Source organism: Schistocerca cancellata, chromosome 1 (genome assembly GCF_023864275.1).
Source record: "Schistocerca cancellata isolate TAMUIC-IGC-003103 chromosome 1, iqSchCanc2.1, whole genome shotgun sequence".
Lineage (NCBI taxonomy): Eukaryota > Metazoa > Arthropoda > Insecta > Orthoptera > Acrididae > Schistocerca > Schistocerca cancellata.
Genome location: NC_064626.1, coordinates 900,870,782 through 900,888,688, shown reverse-complemented (window position 1 = coordinate 900,888,688; position 17,907 = coordinate 900,870,782). Strand labels below are relative to the sequence as shown.

The 17,907-nt window shown below is 42.1% G+C and overlaps 1 protein-coding gene across 4 annotated transcripts in view; it reads left to right on the top strand.

The window, feature by feature from the left end:
- Window positions 1–17,465, top strand: part of LOC126190857 (probable aminoacyl tRNA synthase complex-interacting multifunctional protein 2) — a 34,148-nt gene extending 16,683 nt beyond the window's left edge. For all 4 annotated transcript variants that reach the window (XM_049931478.1, XM_049931461.1, XM_049931454.1 and 1 more), the window contains exons 4-5: window positions 15,596–15,985; window positions 17,330–17,465. In XM_049931478.1, coding sequence (XP_049787435.1) covers window positions 15,596–15,985; window positions 17,330–17,337 — 398 coding nt within the window. In that variant the 3' untranslated portion in view covers window positions 17,338–17,465. The remainder of the gene's footprint in view (window positions 1–15,595; window positions 15,986–17,329) is intronic.
- Window positions 17,466–17,907: the final 442 nt, after the last annotated feature.

The following is a 17,907-nucleotide window of genomic DNA, read 5'->3' as shown; positions in this document are numbered from 1 at the left end:
CAACGGTTTTTACCCTCTCCATCTCATCACATATTCCCTTTTCACAAACCTCACCATCATTGTGTGCCACCCTCTGCAAATGCATCCTCCCATCTATCCCCTTTCCCAATCCTCTCAATTTCCAGTCCCCATTTCTCTACCCTGCTCCTCATCTCCCTGCCCCACGGCCTCCTGACACTATGTCTGGTGGCAGTCTTTTCATACGTTCATCTAGTCCCTACACACTCCACCAGACAGCACTCCCCCCCCCTCCCCCCCCCCCTCAACTATACCCTGCTTTCCCATTCCTGCCCCCTCCAGATTTCAGCTTTCGTACTACATGACAGTTGCCTTCTGGTCCAAGCTGCCAGAGATGGCGATCATGTGTGCGTGAGGTGTGCTTGTTGTGGGAATGAATGCGTGTCTGTCCCCTTTTCTGAAAAAGGCCTTTGACCAGAGCTAAATGGGTAACAATCTTTCTCCTGTGCCTTTCTGAAACTCGACGTGTCATCTTTATGGTGAGTAGCAATTTGTCCTTTTCCTTGTAATGTTAATATTGCAACCCGCAGTTTCCATTGTTTGATAATAACTTATTAGAGTTGTTGTTATTCTTGTTCGCACAGTTGCTCCCAACCTGTTTCTTTTCAACTTTGTGTTCAACGTTGAGTTTTATAACAGTGTACAGCTCACTCTAGATATTATTATTATTATTATTATTATTATTATTATTATTATTATTTGCATTGAGACACAGTAGGATCATGCAAAACATGCTGCTTCATTTGCGAATTCCTTTGGAGATGTTCCATGATTCTCTCATTTTTTTCTCCATGGAGTCTCTTTCTATCCTGTCTACATTGCCCCTGGTTTCTTAGGGTTTCTGTCTCAGACCTAACATACCATTTGTATATCTTGTCTCTGTAGGTGTTTCTGTCTTGAACTTCTAGTGGATTGATCTGTACTTTTTTTTTAGATCAAATTTGACTTGTGTGATCCATGGTATTGGTGACATGACGCCTCGTATGGGTGTCAGAATACTGTTGTTGAGTCTTTTTGATGTGCCCATAGAACTTTAACCTTCTTTTTCTGACATATGATGCTGGGTTTGATATCTATTCTGTGGTTTTTCCCAGTGTGTAATCTGTGTTCCTCTTCTGACAGCTTTGGGCAGAGAATTTTTTCATAATTTTGCGTTCTTCGTTCAAAGTGTTAGTGCTCACTTGCATACAGTATTTCAGGCTTGATTACTGTGTTGTAATGTCTGATCTTTGTTTGAATGGACATGCATTTTTTATTTTATGTGTTTTGTGCTCTGTCGTAAGTTCTCTTCATTTTTTGTAGTCAACTCTTCTGTGAGATCTTTTCTCCTCCATTAGGTTAGAGGATTTCACCTACATATTTGAAATGTGTTACTCTGTTTATCTTGTCATATTTTGTATCTAATTTTTGTATATTTAATTTTGAGCAGAAGAATTCAGCCTTTTGAAAAGAGATTTGCAGGCCAACTTCTTATGCACATTCTTTTAGTATTTCTATTTGTTTGGTTGGCGTTACTTCATTAACCGAGAGCGTGGCCAGGTCGTCTGCGAAAGCTAGGTTTGAGGTTTCTGCCTTGTCTTGGAATCACCCTAGTTGTGTTGATTTCTAGTGTACATGGATTTTCAGTTCTTTTTCCCATTCACACATTACTTTGTCCAGAACTATGTTGAACAATAGTGGGGCTAATCCGTCACCTTCACATAATCCAGTTTCGCTCATGAAGGTGTCATAATAGATTTCACCCATGAATTTAACATGTTGTGCCAGCCAATGTCTGTCTGATTAGTCATAGTGTTTTTGTGTCAAGCCACTTTTCTTGTAAGATGTTGAATAAGGATTGACAGTCAACAGAATCATGCGCTTTGTTGAAGTTATTACTACTACTACTACTACTATTATTATTATTATTATTATTATTATTATTATTGTTATTATTATTATTATTATTATAAATATTGGCTCATTGTGAACTTTTAATCTTGTAAAATTCTCTCTCTGCAGCTGCCATAGTAACCAATGAAATCGTCATTAGTAATCTTGAGAGAGGCTGTCTTGAAATTGTGTTTTCATAAATTTCCCAATTGTTGTCATCAGGCATCATGTAAGAGTGCATTTTTATAAACCATGGACTGCACACCTCTTCTCTCTAGGAGCATCAAGTGACCAAGTCACATATTTTGAGCAGTGAGTGTCCCATCTTGTGTTGGATAGTGGCAGTGGGGGAACTGGATATCAACACTCCCATAGACGCCATTTTATAGTTTCAGTTGTGAGCAGTAATGTTAGCTAGGAGCAGTCTAGATGTATTTATGGTATCGCAACATCCTATGCATAGCTTAGGTGGAATCCACTTTCCTTGTTAACAATATTGTAATTTATACTTACTTCCACCAACTCACTGGTATGATGTAGCCATTTAGTGTGTTTAAAGTCAAACATGAGTCTATTCTGTTGTTGTAAGAATAGAACACAACACCTTTAAGAACAGTGCACTTTATTTGCAGTAACTTGGTTATACATAAACAATGCACACGGAGACAAAGTATAAACAAAAGAAAAAAATACACACTCTTAGAGCAGAGGTTACAGAGAACTCAAAACTAGGTGCTAAAGTAGGAGGAAGTAGAAAACACATCAAAGTTTGATTTATTCACTTCAGTACTTCTCCCGAAATCAAACTGTGGTGCACAAACTGCTTTTCAATAAGAAAAACAAAATAATAATGGAATAAAACACATCAATTACAAAGTTCTGTCTCAGTACACTTTTGTATCAGTGTAGGGGTGACATAGCTGATAAACTGTCCTGTCACCGCAGACATCATTGTTCTACCAACTATGGGTGCTCGACCAGGTAACCAGAGAGCTGAACCCCAGTAGAGGGAAAACTGAACCAACAGACCTAACTACGAAGAGCAGAGTGTCCAAACACTGCATAGAGACTGACACAGAGGAAGCAGCCAGCCTGAATGATCAGAACAACTAACACACTGAACCAATAGCTTGGCATGAAGCGAAAGCAGGGTCCATGTTATTCGATCTCAGCCTAAGAACTAATTGGTTCACTGTATCGCCGCTGGCAAATAAACACCTGGGTAAGCAAGTCTGCCTGTACTACACTCTGCACATGTTGTTCTTTGCCACGAGACCCATGCCAACTCATCTACACTCATAGGTATGTCCATTGGTCAACACACTAAATCCCTCCCCCATGAAAAGGACATCTAGGATTGAAAATGGGCTAGTTGCTACCGCGACATCTTGTCACAAAACTTGAGAGTGTGAGAGATGCCCTGGCAGTGGATCTACCACCGAAGTAGGCAGCGATGACCCAGCTGATGCAAGCCAAATTGCTGGTGGAACATGCGGTCCACCTGCATCAGTGAGGGCAAGGACTCACCCACAGGCAAATGGGGAAAGGAGACCACAGATTCTAAGTCTATGAACTCAGCACCAGTAGTTGTGATAGCAACTATTCCGTGGATGAAAGTAGGATGGTGGCACAAGCAATAGGGACTGCAGCAGGTGCACAAGCTGTCACACTTGGGAGTTTCATTCTGGAAGAACGTCGTGGATGACTGTTGTTTGGATGACAAGGAGATGGCAGCACTGTGGTTCCAACAGGTTGCATACACAATTGTTTTGAATGACAAGTCAGATGCCCATGACCAACATCCATCATGAACAATGCCGACCTTTGTGGCCCACCACTACACCTGGCAGCCACACCCACTGCCAGCCAGAAGACTGTTGTGTCTAGACAAGACAGCCTAGACACAATGAGAGGAAGCCGAAAGGCACGCGCTTAAACTCACGCAGGCTGGCGTGAGGTCTGAAACAGGATACGTAATGAATGCTATAAAGAAAAGTACGTACCTTCTGGAATACTTAACTTTAATCCACATTTGTAAAACATCGCTCTTGATGATACATTAATAGAATCTCAATATCAATTGAATACGGCACCTTGCTAGGTCGTAGCAATTGTAGCTGAAGGCTATGCTACTATCGTCTCGGCAAATGAGAGCGTAATTCTCAGTGAACCATGGCTAGCAACGTCGGCTGTACAACTGGGGCGAGTGCTAGTCAGTGTCTCGAGACCTGCCGTGTGGCGGCGCTCGGTCTGCCATCACCGACTGTGGCGACACGCGGGTCCGTCGTATACTAGCGGACCGCAGCCGATTTAAAAGCTACCACCTAGCAAGTGTGGTGTCTGGCGGTGACACCACATTCCTCCCCCGCAAATCGGCGTACGGTTGTATTATAAGGCTTCCGCCCGCCTTGGGAAGGACCCCATGTTGGCGTATGCGATGAGGTGGGGAGCCTAACAACAAGCGAGGCTGTGCCACCCGCACCCGGCCATTCGGTCCGAGGGGAGCTATGAAACGCCTGGAAACCTAGTCCAGGGTGCACGCCAATATGCGGTGTATGCGCCCGTAGATAGTCAGGAGGGGCCGAAGGGTCGACCTCCATCGAGTCGGAGCACCCGACTGGCGAAGATGACAGATGGTCCGGAGCGGGCAAGAGTTCCACGCCGGAGGACAGCTGGTCACGGGAAGCGATCGGCGGCGCGTGACCCAGGGAGGCGTCCAGCGGCTGCAGCAGCGCGTCCACTGCGGGCGTCGCCGGCGAGAGAACAGGCGGCGGCGGAGGCGGCGCGTCACCATGGGGCAAAATGGAAGGCAGCGTCGGTAACACCTGGGGATGAGGCGAGCCAGTAGATGGGTCCCCAGGGCGCTGACCGGACAGCACTGTCGCTGAAAGCAGACGGGGAGCGGCAGAACCTGTGCGACGACAGAGGCGCAGCTGATTGAGATGCCGACGCACCTCACCAGCGGACCCCATAACCAAATACATAGCGCGGCCGAGGCAGCGAAGAACGTGCCCTGCGAGCCAACGCCGTGAACCGCGATAGTTGCGATAGTATACAACGTCGCCTGGGGCGAAACCAAGTGTCTGCCGCTGCACAGGAACCTGATGCGGCAGATGCATCAAAGACATCAAGGTTCGATGAGGACGACCGTGGAGCAACTCAGCCGGCAAGCGACCATCTCGGGGCTGAGAGCGATACGAGGACAAAAAGAGCAATAACGCGTCCTCCCGAGAATGCGACTCTTTCAACTTCAACATCTGTGACTTGAAAGTACGGACCAAACGTTCAGCGGCACCGTTTGACTGTGGCGAAAACGGCGCGGATGTCAGATGTTGAATACCATTGGCCTTTCAGAATGACTGAAATTCTGCGGACATGAATTGTGGGCCATTGTCGGAAACAATAGTCTGTGGAAGGCCTTCAATGCAAAAGATAGCAGACAACACTTGGATGGTGGCAGAAGACGTCGTGGAAGACATCCTGACAACAAAAGGAAAATTACTGAAGGAATCGACCACAACCAACCATCGAGCATTCCAGAATGGACCAGCAAAATCGATGTGTAAGCGTTGCCAAGGGGAAGTGGCTTTCGACCATGCAAAGAATTTCCGCGGTGGTGCGGATTGTTGTTCGGCACACGCCATGCAAGAAGAGCACATAGTCGTAATCGCAGCATCGATTCCGAACCAAGTACAGTGCTGACGAGCAAGTTGTTTCGTTCTCACTATACCGCAATGCCCTTGGTGGAGAAGCTTTAATACAGAGGACTGTAACGAACATGGGACCATGACCCTGGACTGATCATTATCAGAACGCAACAGCAAAACACCACGTCGTACAAAAAGTCTCTCCTTGTGAGCAAAAAATCGGCGAACCAACGGATCCTCGATCCGTGACTTTGACAAGGGCCATTGCGTAGCAACAAAACGCAAAACAGTAGCAAGGACAGGGTCGGCAGCTGTGGCTGCAGCTACACGACGAAAATCAATTGGAAACGAATCTACCACGTCATCGGTTTCCGCATCAATGAACATGCAAGCAAGTTCGGAGGAATCGAATGCACTATCCTCGGCAACAGGCAAACGGGACAACGCATCGGCGTTTCCGTGCTTAGCAGTGGACCGATACAAGATATCGTAGCGGTACTGCGAGAGGAAAATAGACCAGCGAATGAATTTCTGCGCTGTACGTGGAGGTACAGGCTTGTTCGGATGAAAACGCGATGTCAAAGGTTTGTGGTCTGTGACGATGGTAAAGTGACGACCATACAAGAAATCATGAAACTTAGTAACACCAAATACGAGAGCCAAAGCTTCTTTCTCAATCTGTGAATAATTTCTTTGCGCTGACGAGAGCGTGAATCACTGAACCTCTGACTTAGAAGCTGGGTGGAACAGAGTCATGGTCAGATGCTGGATACCATTGCAAATGCAAAAATCTGCAAATTCCCTGAACACAAAGTGCCAACCTTTATCAGAAGTGAGGATCCAGGGAAGTCCTCGATAACGAAAATAACTGACAATGTATGAATAGTTGCTGTTGCCACCGTATGAGGTAGTTTACTACATACATGAAATTGGACAACACATCCACTATCACCACATTTTTCCCAAAAAAGGGCCTGTCAACGTGCACCCAGTCCCAAGGGTGCTCTGCAACTGGCCAAGGGGAAAACTTGACATGTCGTTGCAGGCTGGTTCTGTGCACAGGCGAGAGAAGCCCGCACGTGATGTTCAGTGTCAAGATCGATCACCATTCAGTATTCGTGGTGCCATGCCATAGTCTTCGTAAGGGACATACCCCAGTGGGATGCATTTCATAGTTAGTGTATGTGAGGACACAACACAGGAAGGACAACTACTTGACAGCTGTACTCCTCTGCGGCAAGCAAGAGGACCCACTGGACCAAAGAGTTGATCTTTTAGTAGGAAAAATGTATGCCATACTGAAATCACTCCCAATCGAGTGCACTCGTTCATTACACCTCAACTGCTGAGATAATGTGCCGAAAAAGGGTCAGCACTCATAATGGTAGTGACAGTCCACACTGTCAACAAAAATTCCAACAATATTTGCTGCACTGTAAGGTATCGTCCAACATCAAAATGAGAGCCTCCTGTTGATCAAACTGCAGATTGGGTCCCACCAACAACTGCGATAATGCGTCTGTGTTAACATACTTGGTGATGAAACAGTGATGAATGTCAAAGCAACAATTACCAAAAAAGGATGCCCACTGACTGTGTGAGCATGCTATCTGTTAATGTGGAATGAGCATTGGGTAATGCAATCAGTGGCTTTTGGTTTATTAATGCTGAAAATGTTGGCCAGTGCCTCCTTTTCCACGTGCATATATGGTTAATTGAGCCACTGTTAGTCCTTTACGTGTAAATGGTGGGTTACTTGGTGCCGTCTTGGTTCTAATGTGACAGGACCACGACATACCATACCAGGATGTGTCAGTGGCCAGGAATAACAGTTTACCTGGCATAATGTAAGCCCAAGAGTGTGGAGCACAAACACTGTTTGAGGGATTGAAATGGCCATTGACAGTCCACAGACCACACAAATTTGATGGCATTTTAGCAATGCCGGTTAAAAGGTTGTCCGATTGCTCTGCCTGAGGAGTAAATTTAGCATATTAAGAAATCTTGCCCAAAAAAGGGCTGAAGTTTCTTCTGTTTTTGGGCCACTGACAGATTGACAATAGCTTTGACATGTACACATGCAGGGATGATAAGTATATAACACAAAAAAATGCAGTTTGGAGCAAAAATGTACGTTTTCTAAATCTGCAATGAAGGCTGTTCCTGAGAAGGTGTTGGAGAACTGCTTGCAGATTGTGTAAATGCTTCTCTTGTGTGGGTTCCATAAATCATTTCATTGAGGTAGTTGACACAACAGGGAATGGTTGGTGAAATATGAGAACTGGTAATGCCCAAAAGAGCTACTGAGCACAAAGTGCTCTAGAAGTGGCATCCAGTGGCAAGTGCAGGTAAGCATCACAGAAGTTGATGCTGGAAAAATACTGGCTCCTGGACAACTTCACCAACATTTCCTCAGGACACAGAATGGGATAAAAGTCCACAACATATTGTGCATTAACTGTCTGTTTAAAATTGGTGCAAATGCACAAGGCGCCATCTGGCTGCTGAATGACCAGCAAAGTGTGGCCCACGGGCTCCACAAAATAGTAGAGATGACACAGGGTTCCTGCCAACGCTACATCTTGGCCTTGACCTTGTTGCTCATGGTGAAGAGAATGGGATGATGGTGACAAAATTTAAATATATTGGTGGTGTAAGGGAGACATGGGCCTCGAAATTTTCTGCTCAAGCAAAGGTATCCTCAAACAGCTGGTCATACAACAGTAGTAGTCCAAATCTTGAACAGGGACCAATTAGGACACTAAATGGACTTCAACAAGGAACTGGAATCGTAAAAAGGCTAGCCCAGAAATATTTTGCACCGACAGTGAATTTACCACTATATATAGCACACTGAGACAGTTGCAGTCATTGCAAAGCAGGGAAGCCCATGAGTTAGTATGTGTCTAAGTTAATTAGATTGACAGTTGCCCCCCTGTGTCAAACTGAAACGTAACTGGTCACAAAATCTTGACCAACGTTAGCAGGGTATGCTGAGGGGTGCTCGTGGGGTGTTGGAGACAAACTACAAGTCCAGGGAAAACACTGGGGCCTCTCACAAACTGAAGTCAAATTGCCTACTTTTCAGCATACCTCACACATGGCATCTGCCTATGGGCAGTCCTATGTAATGCGCATCAAATGACAATGGGCAGGACTGCCAATTTCCCCATTGGACAGAAACGGGAGTGGAAGGAAAGTAACACAGTAACTCAAAAAAAAAAAAAGCCACAAGTGAGGCCCCGACTCTTTTGGTTAACTTCTACCCATCGAGTTCTCGACGAATGAAGAGGGGCAGTGCTATGACTTCAGCCCATTCAAATTGTCAATGGTGTTATCACATGGCAGCTCTGCAGAAGGTGAGGCCTTCTGAACCACCCCACTGGGCAACCGGGGCTCTTTGCTGCATGTATCTTACTTCGCCACTGCCTGCTGTAAGTCCATGTGATTCAGCCATCTGAGCAACTTTGGCTGAATGAGGATTGCACAAGGCTAGTGCCCAAGTTTGGATCTCAGGGTGCTAACTGGACAGTCACATCCCTGATTAATGAGTCTACATATGAGGAAGCAGAATGGAGACTCGAACCAACACTTGCGTGAGAGCACTCACAGGTCAATGATCCAGGCCGCACACGACTGGAGTGTTTGCGGCGCTGATTAGACTGCAACTGTAGTGCCTCCACATGGGATTGATGTCCAGAATACTGAACAAGCAAAGATGAACATGTTGTACATAATCAACAGGTACTTCATGTAAAATATAAAGCTGATGGATCAAGTGATGATACCATGCTCACTTGGTTGTTTGCGGTATGTTTCAAAGTAAAGTACTTTTAGTCCAGCTGCTCCTTATGATGCAATCTGTACCTTAATAGCGACTGCAGCTGAAGAAAACCTGAAGGTTGGTCTTTTCAACACCCTCAATTTAAGTATTGTCAGGCCATTATGCATGATTTCGTACAACCAGCACTACTGGACAATAACAAGGCGGTCTTATGAGCTGAACCAGCATGCACCTCACCTAGCAATGCAACAAGAACCAGTCCAAGTAATCTCTCTTTCAACACTTCAAAACTGGTGAATGGCATCAGGGGTGGTGGGGGAGAAGGCTGCTCTGAAAAAAGGCTATTCTGAAGGTGCCTGCCCTGCCATTAGTGCTGCATGAGGATGAATCAATTCCATATTGTGTTTGAGCAGATCCTGCATCTACTGCTGCTGAGCTGTTTTTCCTACCAGCATTGAATAAATGTTGGTCTATGGTGGCCACAAATTAATGCTACAAGGAAAAATCAAAACGTCACATGCTATCTGCACAGGTGCGATAGCACCACTAAACCGTCCAGTTCTAGCCGATGGTGGATGCTCTACTAGGAAGCTGAACCCCAGAACAGGGAAAACTCGATATCAGGGTCAATCTATGGAGAGCAGCAAGTGTGAAGACAACATAGAGACTGATACGCAGAAAGCACACATGCAACTACTCCGAATGACCGAAACAGCTAGTAGGCAAAACCAAGAGCATGCTGTGATGTGGAAATCAGGTCTGTGTTAGTCAATCTTAGCGTAAGAACTGACTTGCCTGGCAAGTAAACACCTGGATCAGCAGGTCTGCTCACTACACTCTGCAGGCGCCATCTGTGTTAGCTTTCTGCACGACTTTGCTGAGAGACCTATAACATCTCATCTGTGTCCCTATATCCAGTGGTGGGGATACTAAATACATAAATCACTAAATATGAGTTTAAAGGCTTTTTAAACATGTCTCCAACTTGATTTTCAGAACACACACATTACTCATTGATGTTACCATTTTGATAGTGTTCAAGAACAACATAATAAAGTGCTTAGAACATTTGTGGCACACTGGATTTTTCGTTAATATAATGGCGCCATCATTATATTAAATAATACAGTTGTGTCCCTTTTTCCACTAATCTCACATAACAGTCGATTAAGTTATACTATTTCCTTGGCTCCTTCATTGGCAGCAATGAATTCCACATCAGTAGTGGGTAGTGCAACTTACTTCCGCACCTGCTGTCTCTCTGCTCATTGAGACAAAACCGTAAGTTGATTGTTGCCTTTTACTGTTGCCTGAAAAATCAACACAGCATGGGCACAAAATTTACCACCATATGGAATGTAGAAGAGACCCAAGTCCGAGGTACCATGAAGATGTCCGAAAATGCATTTTATGATGATCCAGTCAGAAGAAGTGGGTTTAGCATCCATAGAGCAACTTTCAAATGTCATAAGCAAGTTCTATATAAAATGTCATATACATTAATGATATCAGAGCTTAACGATAAGGAACAGTGCTGTTCGTTGTTGCATTTACATGCCTAAACACGAGACTAAAGAGCCCACTGTTCTTTTGAATTCTCTTTTTTAACAGCTCTAAAAATGAATTCAGTGCACTTTCAGTTGATCGTGTGATGAGACCATCGTCAACATAAGTAGCAGCCAGCAATTTTTCTGTTTTGCGCTGTTGAACGAAATGCAAGAATCTGCTGTCAAATCACTAAATCCATTTTTCTTCATGAATGAGTTTAATTTATTATTCCAGCAATGAGGTGATTGCTTAAGTCCATATAATGATTTCTTGAAGCAACAAACATGACCTGATCTGTCATTGAAACCTGGTTGAGTCAGACAACATGCAGTTCTGATGTTGAATAGACCAACCTTCAGGTTTTCTTCAGCTGCAGTCGCTATTAAGGTACAGATCATGTCATAATGAGCTGCTTGACTAAAAGTACTTTACTTTGAAACATACCGCAAACAACCAAGTGAGCATGGTATCATCACTTGATCCATCAGCTTTATATTTTACATTATTGCATTAAATTTTGCTTGAAAAAGAATGAAGAGCAGCACTGCATTCAAAATAATGACTGTGGCTTTGGCGAATCTACTATGAGCATAAGACAATAGTTTACGAGTGGTACAAATGTTTCAAAGAGAGTTGACAAAATATTGAAGAGGATGACCATGCTGGATGCTCTAGCATATCAATTACTGACCACAATGTGGAAGAAGTAAAGAAAATGGTTCTGGAAAATCACCGAATCACCATCAGAGAGGTTGCTTATGGTGTTGGCATATTCTTTGGCTCATGCCACACAATTTTTTTCAGATGTTTTGGGCATGAAACATGTAACAACAAAGTTTGTTCAAAAATTGTTGACTTTCATTCAAAAACGAAGTTGCATAGACATCGTGCAGGAATTGCTGAATGAAGTCGACAACGATCCAGAACTTCGAAAGAATGTTGTAACAGGTGACAAAGTGTGGCTGTAATGTCAAAATCAAGCCCCATTCATCCCATTGGGATCTGCCTGAAGAGCTAAGACCGAAAAAAATTTTACAAGTTTGATTACATGTGAAGGTTCTTCTCCCTGTTTTCTTTGATTATAATGGGATAGTGCATGCTTGGTACTGCCTTGTGGTCATTAGGTCGATAAGAGATAATACCTGGAAGCTATGTGCCTTTTGTGTGAAGCAATCCAAAGACACTCGTAGAAATTGCATCACGATAATGCTCAAGCTCACACCTCATTGTTTGTTCATGATTTTTGGAGAGAGAAAAAAAATTGTTGCTTCAGTCACAGTATTCGCTGCACACTGCTCCCTGTGACTTCTTTTTATTCCGGAGGTTGAAGGTTATCATGAAAGTACGTCATGTTGCCACCATTGATGAGATAAAAACAGAATCGCTGAAGAAGCTGAACACTGTAACAAAAATCGAGTTCCGGAAGTACTTCCAGGACTGGAAAAAGCACTGGTACAAGTGTGGTATATTGAGGCGGATTACTTTGAAGGGGGCAAACTTGAAGTTTCCAGAATGAGACTTTCACTCTGCAGTGGAGTGTGCACTGATACGAAACTTCCTGGCAGATTAAAACTGTTTGCTGGACCGAGACTCGAATTCGGGACCGTTGCCTTTCGCGGGCAAGTGCTCTGTTGGGTAGCTCAGTTGGTAGAGCACTTGCCCGCAATAGGCAAAGGTCCTGAGTTCGAGTCTCGGTCCGGCACACAGTTTTAATCTGCCAGGAAGTTTCAAACTTGAAGTTGCCGAATAAATAAAGATTCTTTAAGAAAAACAAAAATTCATCTTACTTCGTGATCACACTTCATATATAGCATTTTGTAGTCTGATCACACTTCATATATAGCATTTTTTAGTCTGATCACACTTCATATATAACATTTTTTAGTCTATATCAGCACAGCTTTTAGCTAGCAATTTAGATGTTTCTGTTTTAGCATTATTAATTGATCAAAGTGTCTAGTACAGATTGATCAGCATGGTATAGGAAATCAGCTTTTTGCTGTGTGAAATATAAAATTACATACTGGTCAATGCAAGTGCAAAAATGTGTATTTATGGTCAGTTATGAAAAATAGTTCTTTACTGCCACAGACCCAGTCACCATGACTTCAAACAGATTTTTAAAAAATGGTGTCTAGCAGGAGCATCTCAGTGAAGTATTGTAGTTATGAGGAGAAAAGTGACAAGTTGAGACTGTTGAAACTGAATTGTTCTATGTGGTGAGGTGTGTGGTAGCGCAGATGGTACTGCTCTGCTCACAACAGGAAGATATCGAAATTCGAGTACTGGTCTAGCACACAGTTTTAACTTAACGCAGATTTGTATTGCAGTATATACTGTGCTGAAGATTATAAGAATATCACATCTGACTGGTTGGCAAAAAAATTGCTAGCAAGAAGATTTGAGAGACAAAGATTGGCTGCAGTGAACTGCTGGTTTGCTTTTCCTCAGTTTATTCTGCATAAACTGTGTCCTGCTCTGATCCAGATATTCTTTTAGTTAGCAGTCCTAATAACAGTCACTGTAGCCTTACAATAAGCATCACTTGCCCCATGTTATTACGTTCAAACTGCAACCGACAGGCCATAATTTCAGAATGAACTTTCATTCTGCAGTGGAATGAGTGATGTTATGTACTTCTAGACAGATCAAATCTGTGTATTTAGTCCAGGTTCAAAGTCAAACTCTTGTTTTTTGCATTTAATGGTTTACTGAATGGGCTGTCTAGACACAGCTCATGATCCAGCTCAAAAATTATTAAGAGAGAAATACTGAGTAGTAATAATAATAATAATAATAATGTTTATTTGTCCATGTTAACTTTACAGTCTTGGACATCATCATTTTTTGTACAATTATATCCATATCATGTCATTCCAAGAATGAATATATACATCAAGTAGCACATTGTATATCATTCCATGCAATAATGTTATAAACACATTAACACATTATATATCACTCCATACATATAATGATTATATACAGGGTTATTACAAATGATTGAAGCGATTTCACAGCTCTACGATAACTTTATTATTTGATATATTTTCACAATGCTTTGCACACACATACAAAAACTCAAAAAGTTTTTTTAGGCATTCACAAATGTTCGATATGTGCCCCTTTAGTGATTCGGCAGGCATCAAGCCGATAATCAAGTTCCTCCCACACTTGGCGCAGCATGTCCCCATCAATGAGTTCGAAAGCATCGTTGATGCGAGCTCGCAGTTCTGGCACGTTTCTTGGTAGAGGAGGTTTAAACACTGAATCTTTCACATAACCCCACAGAAAGAAATCGCATGGGGGGAGAGCGTGGAGGCCATGACATGAATTGCTGATCATGATCTCCACCACGACCAATCCATCGGTTTTCCAATCTCCTATTTAAGAAATGCCGAACATCATGATGGAAGTGCGGTGGAGCACCATCCTGTTGAAAGATGAAGTCGGCGCTGTTGGTCTCCAGTTGTGGCATGAGCCAATTTTCCAGCATGTCCAGATACACATGTCCTGTAACGTTTTTTTCGCAGAAGAAAAAGGGGTCGTAAACTTTAAACTGTGAGATTGCACAAAACACGTTAACTTTTGGTGAATTGTGAATTTGCTGCACGAATGCGTGAGGATTCTCTACCGCCCAGATTCGCACATTGTGTCTGTTCACTTCACCATTAAGAAAAAATGTTGCTTCATCACTGAAAACAAGTTTCGCACTGAACGCATCCTCTTCCATGAGCTGTTGCAACCGCGCCGAAAATTCAAAGCGTTTGACTTTGTCATCGGGTGTCAGGCCTTGTAGCAATTGTAAACGGTAAGGCTTCTGCTTTAGCCTTTTCCGTAAGATTTTACAAACCGTCGGCTGTGGTACGTTTAGCTCCCTGCCCGACTTCCGCGGGCTACGTGTGAAACTTGCCCGCACACGTTCAACCGTTTCTTCGCTCACTGCAGGCCTACCCATTGATTTCCCCTTACAGAGGCATCCAGAAGCTTTAAACTGCGCATACCATCGCCAAATGGAGTTAGCAGTTGGTGGATCTTTGTTGAACTTCGTCCTGAAGTGTCCGTGCACCGTTATGACTGACAGATGTGAGTGCATTTCAAGCACGACATACGCATTCTCGGCTCCTGTCGCCATTTTGTCTCACTGCGCTCTCGAGCGCTCTGGCGGCAGAAACCTGAAGTGCGGCTTCATCTGAACAAAACTTTGAGTTTTTCTACGTATCTGTAGTGTATCGTGACCATATGTCAATGAATGGAGCTACAGTGAATTTATGAAATCGCTTCAATCATTTGTAATAGCCCTGTACATCAATTAGCCAATTATAACAATACTACCACTAATATACTGCAGTATGTAAAAGAATAAACTAACAGTACTGCAGCTCAGAATTCTTTTAATGAGTATAAACATCTTTCTATTAACAAATTTTTCAACTTGCCCTTGAAGAGATTGCCTTGGAGTTGCTTTATATTTTTTGGCAACTTATTATAGAAACGTCTCCCAGTTACATATGGACTGTGGTCTGTAGCTTTCTTGTTAGTCCGTATCCTATGATAGTCACTTTTGGCTTGAGTATTGTAATTATGGGTGTCACTGTTAGTTTTATGTCAATAATACTTAATATTATTGTTGATAGTGGAAAACAGTAGTGCCAAATGTATGTTAGCAGATGCAGCATTTCATTTTGGTTCTGACACTAACTCACTCTCTCTCCACTTTTTCCAGTTGGAGCTGAAACGGAGATGGTAATTTCTCCTATAAGTCAGTCAACTGTACGTGGTGAACCAAACATCCTGAGGTATTTGTGCAGAGTGGGACCAGTAGAATACAATTATGAACAGATTGAGAATCTTTTTGACCAAACAAAGATTGATGAAATACTGGACTCATGTTACCACATAGCTCGTTGTAGAACAAAGAAAGAGAAACTCCAAGGAATATTTACAATCACCTCTGAGCTAGGAAAGTCTGATTATCTTCTCGGAAAAACGAGTCCTTCAGTGGCGGATATTGCCTTCTGGTCAGTGCTGAAGCAGGTTGACCAAACCACCCGCAAAGATCTTGCAAGTAATGTTGTTACATGGTTTCAACGCTGTAGTGAAATATTTTCTGCAGGTAAGTGTAGCTTACAACAATTGTTAGGGCTGACAACTCAATGTATTGCATACACTGAATATGAAACAGTGCTTCAAGATTAGTTGACACCTAGCATGAAAAATCTCTTTGCTATCAGTACTATCATTTTATCATCTAAAAGATTAATATGAATCAGAGGATGAAATATACATTTTTGTGTGTCATTAGTATGTTTTTTTCAAATTGGTGAAAGCTGAAGTTGGGGAAGGATAGAACAGTCATCTAGCATTGCTAAAATAATTGCTACACGTTCAAGCTACAATGTGCCTCCATAGAAGATTAAAAAATAAAGAAATACAATCAAAGTTCCATCCATTTTTATTTTTGTCATCTTGAAAACTACAAAAGGTGATGTACAAGCAGCTTCTTAACCATCTCGTAACAAATGATATGCTGTCCAAATCATAATTTGGGTTTCTAAAGGGTTGTGATATTGAGAAGGATATTTATACATACGACAACAATATCTTTTAATTCATTAGACACTAATTTAAAGTCTAACTGTATATTCTGTGATCTCTGATTTTCGTTCTTTCAATGGCATTTAACTGTGTAAATAACAATATCCTTTTAAGTAAATTAGAATATTATTGTACAACAAAGTGCTGCAAAATGATTCACGTTTTGTTTCACCGACAGGAAATACAGGGAGTCAAAATGAATGAGTCCTGTATTAAGCTATCAGTCATGAACCCACAGGGAAGTAATCACATGTGATATTGCAGTATTCTGTCTTGGGGCCTTTACTACTTCTTATGTATATCAATGACCTTCCATCAGTAACATTAGCAGATACCATGTTTATTCTCTTTGCAGATAATATATACATTGTAATAAAAAGGTCATAAAGTATAGTTTCAGGAAGAGTGGTTACTGAAATTTTGATGAACATTAATAAATTTTTCCCAGCCATTTCTTTGTCTCTAAACTCCACAAAGATGCACTATATGTAGTTCAGAACATGTAAAAGATTTCCTCCCATTATATGACAAGCAGATAGAAGGGGTTGATGTGTATTACAACTTGATATAAATTATATTGGGAGGAGCATCTCTATTTGAAATGCAGATGTTGTCAGATGTGGATGTCATAAAAATAAAAATAAAAAGCTAGCATGTCAATGGAGATAAGTCTGGCTTTGAAAATAAGTTAGCTTGTATTTGTAAGTATGTCCGCTGTCACATTAGTAACCAAGTTGTTTTGTATGTTATTGTGATAACAGTATAAGTACTAATTAAAAATTTAGACATCTCATAAATTAAGTTAATCAGTTGCCTTCCTTTAGGGTCCAGTGAATTAATTGTTCAGTTGCTTCTTTTGCAGGTCAGTAGATGCTACAAGAATCTGTTTTCCAGAAGACATCATAGAAATCATGCAGCTCTTTGTCCAGTTGTCAAGTGAATCATCTGAAGATGTCTCAAATGGACTGTTAAAATAAAGAAATGAGTTTTGAATTTTACATAGTCCTATTTATTGCTTTTGCCTAATTTTTATTGTAATTATGTGACGCTAAATTTCATCCGTATTCGACGAAGTTACTACCCTGAGTGACAGATATAGTTGGAATTACTTGAAACTGTGCCACAAGAAGTAAGTGGTTTAAAAAATAAACAGTGTAACACACTGCAGGACAGAAGCAGTCTTAATACTAACCTATAAAACATTAGTGACTGGACAGTGTATATAACGGTAGAAAGATGAGAGTAACTATTTGTTCATGTCTGGTAAATGGACATGTACCTCCTGCCAGCGTGATGTAGATGTTACATGCAACAGAGATTGATGTGCAACTTAATGAAGCCACAAGACATAACACTCGTACTGTTAGATCTAGTCCCATTCAGTGGTTACCTGTCCTAGGTAATACTGCTTGCTAGATCAGTGGAGGAAAACAGCTAAGG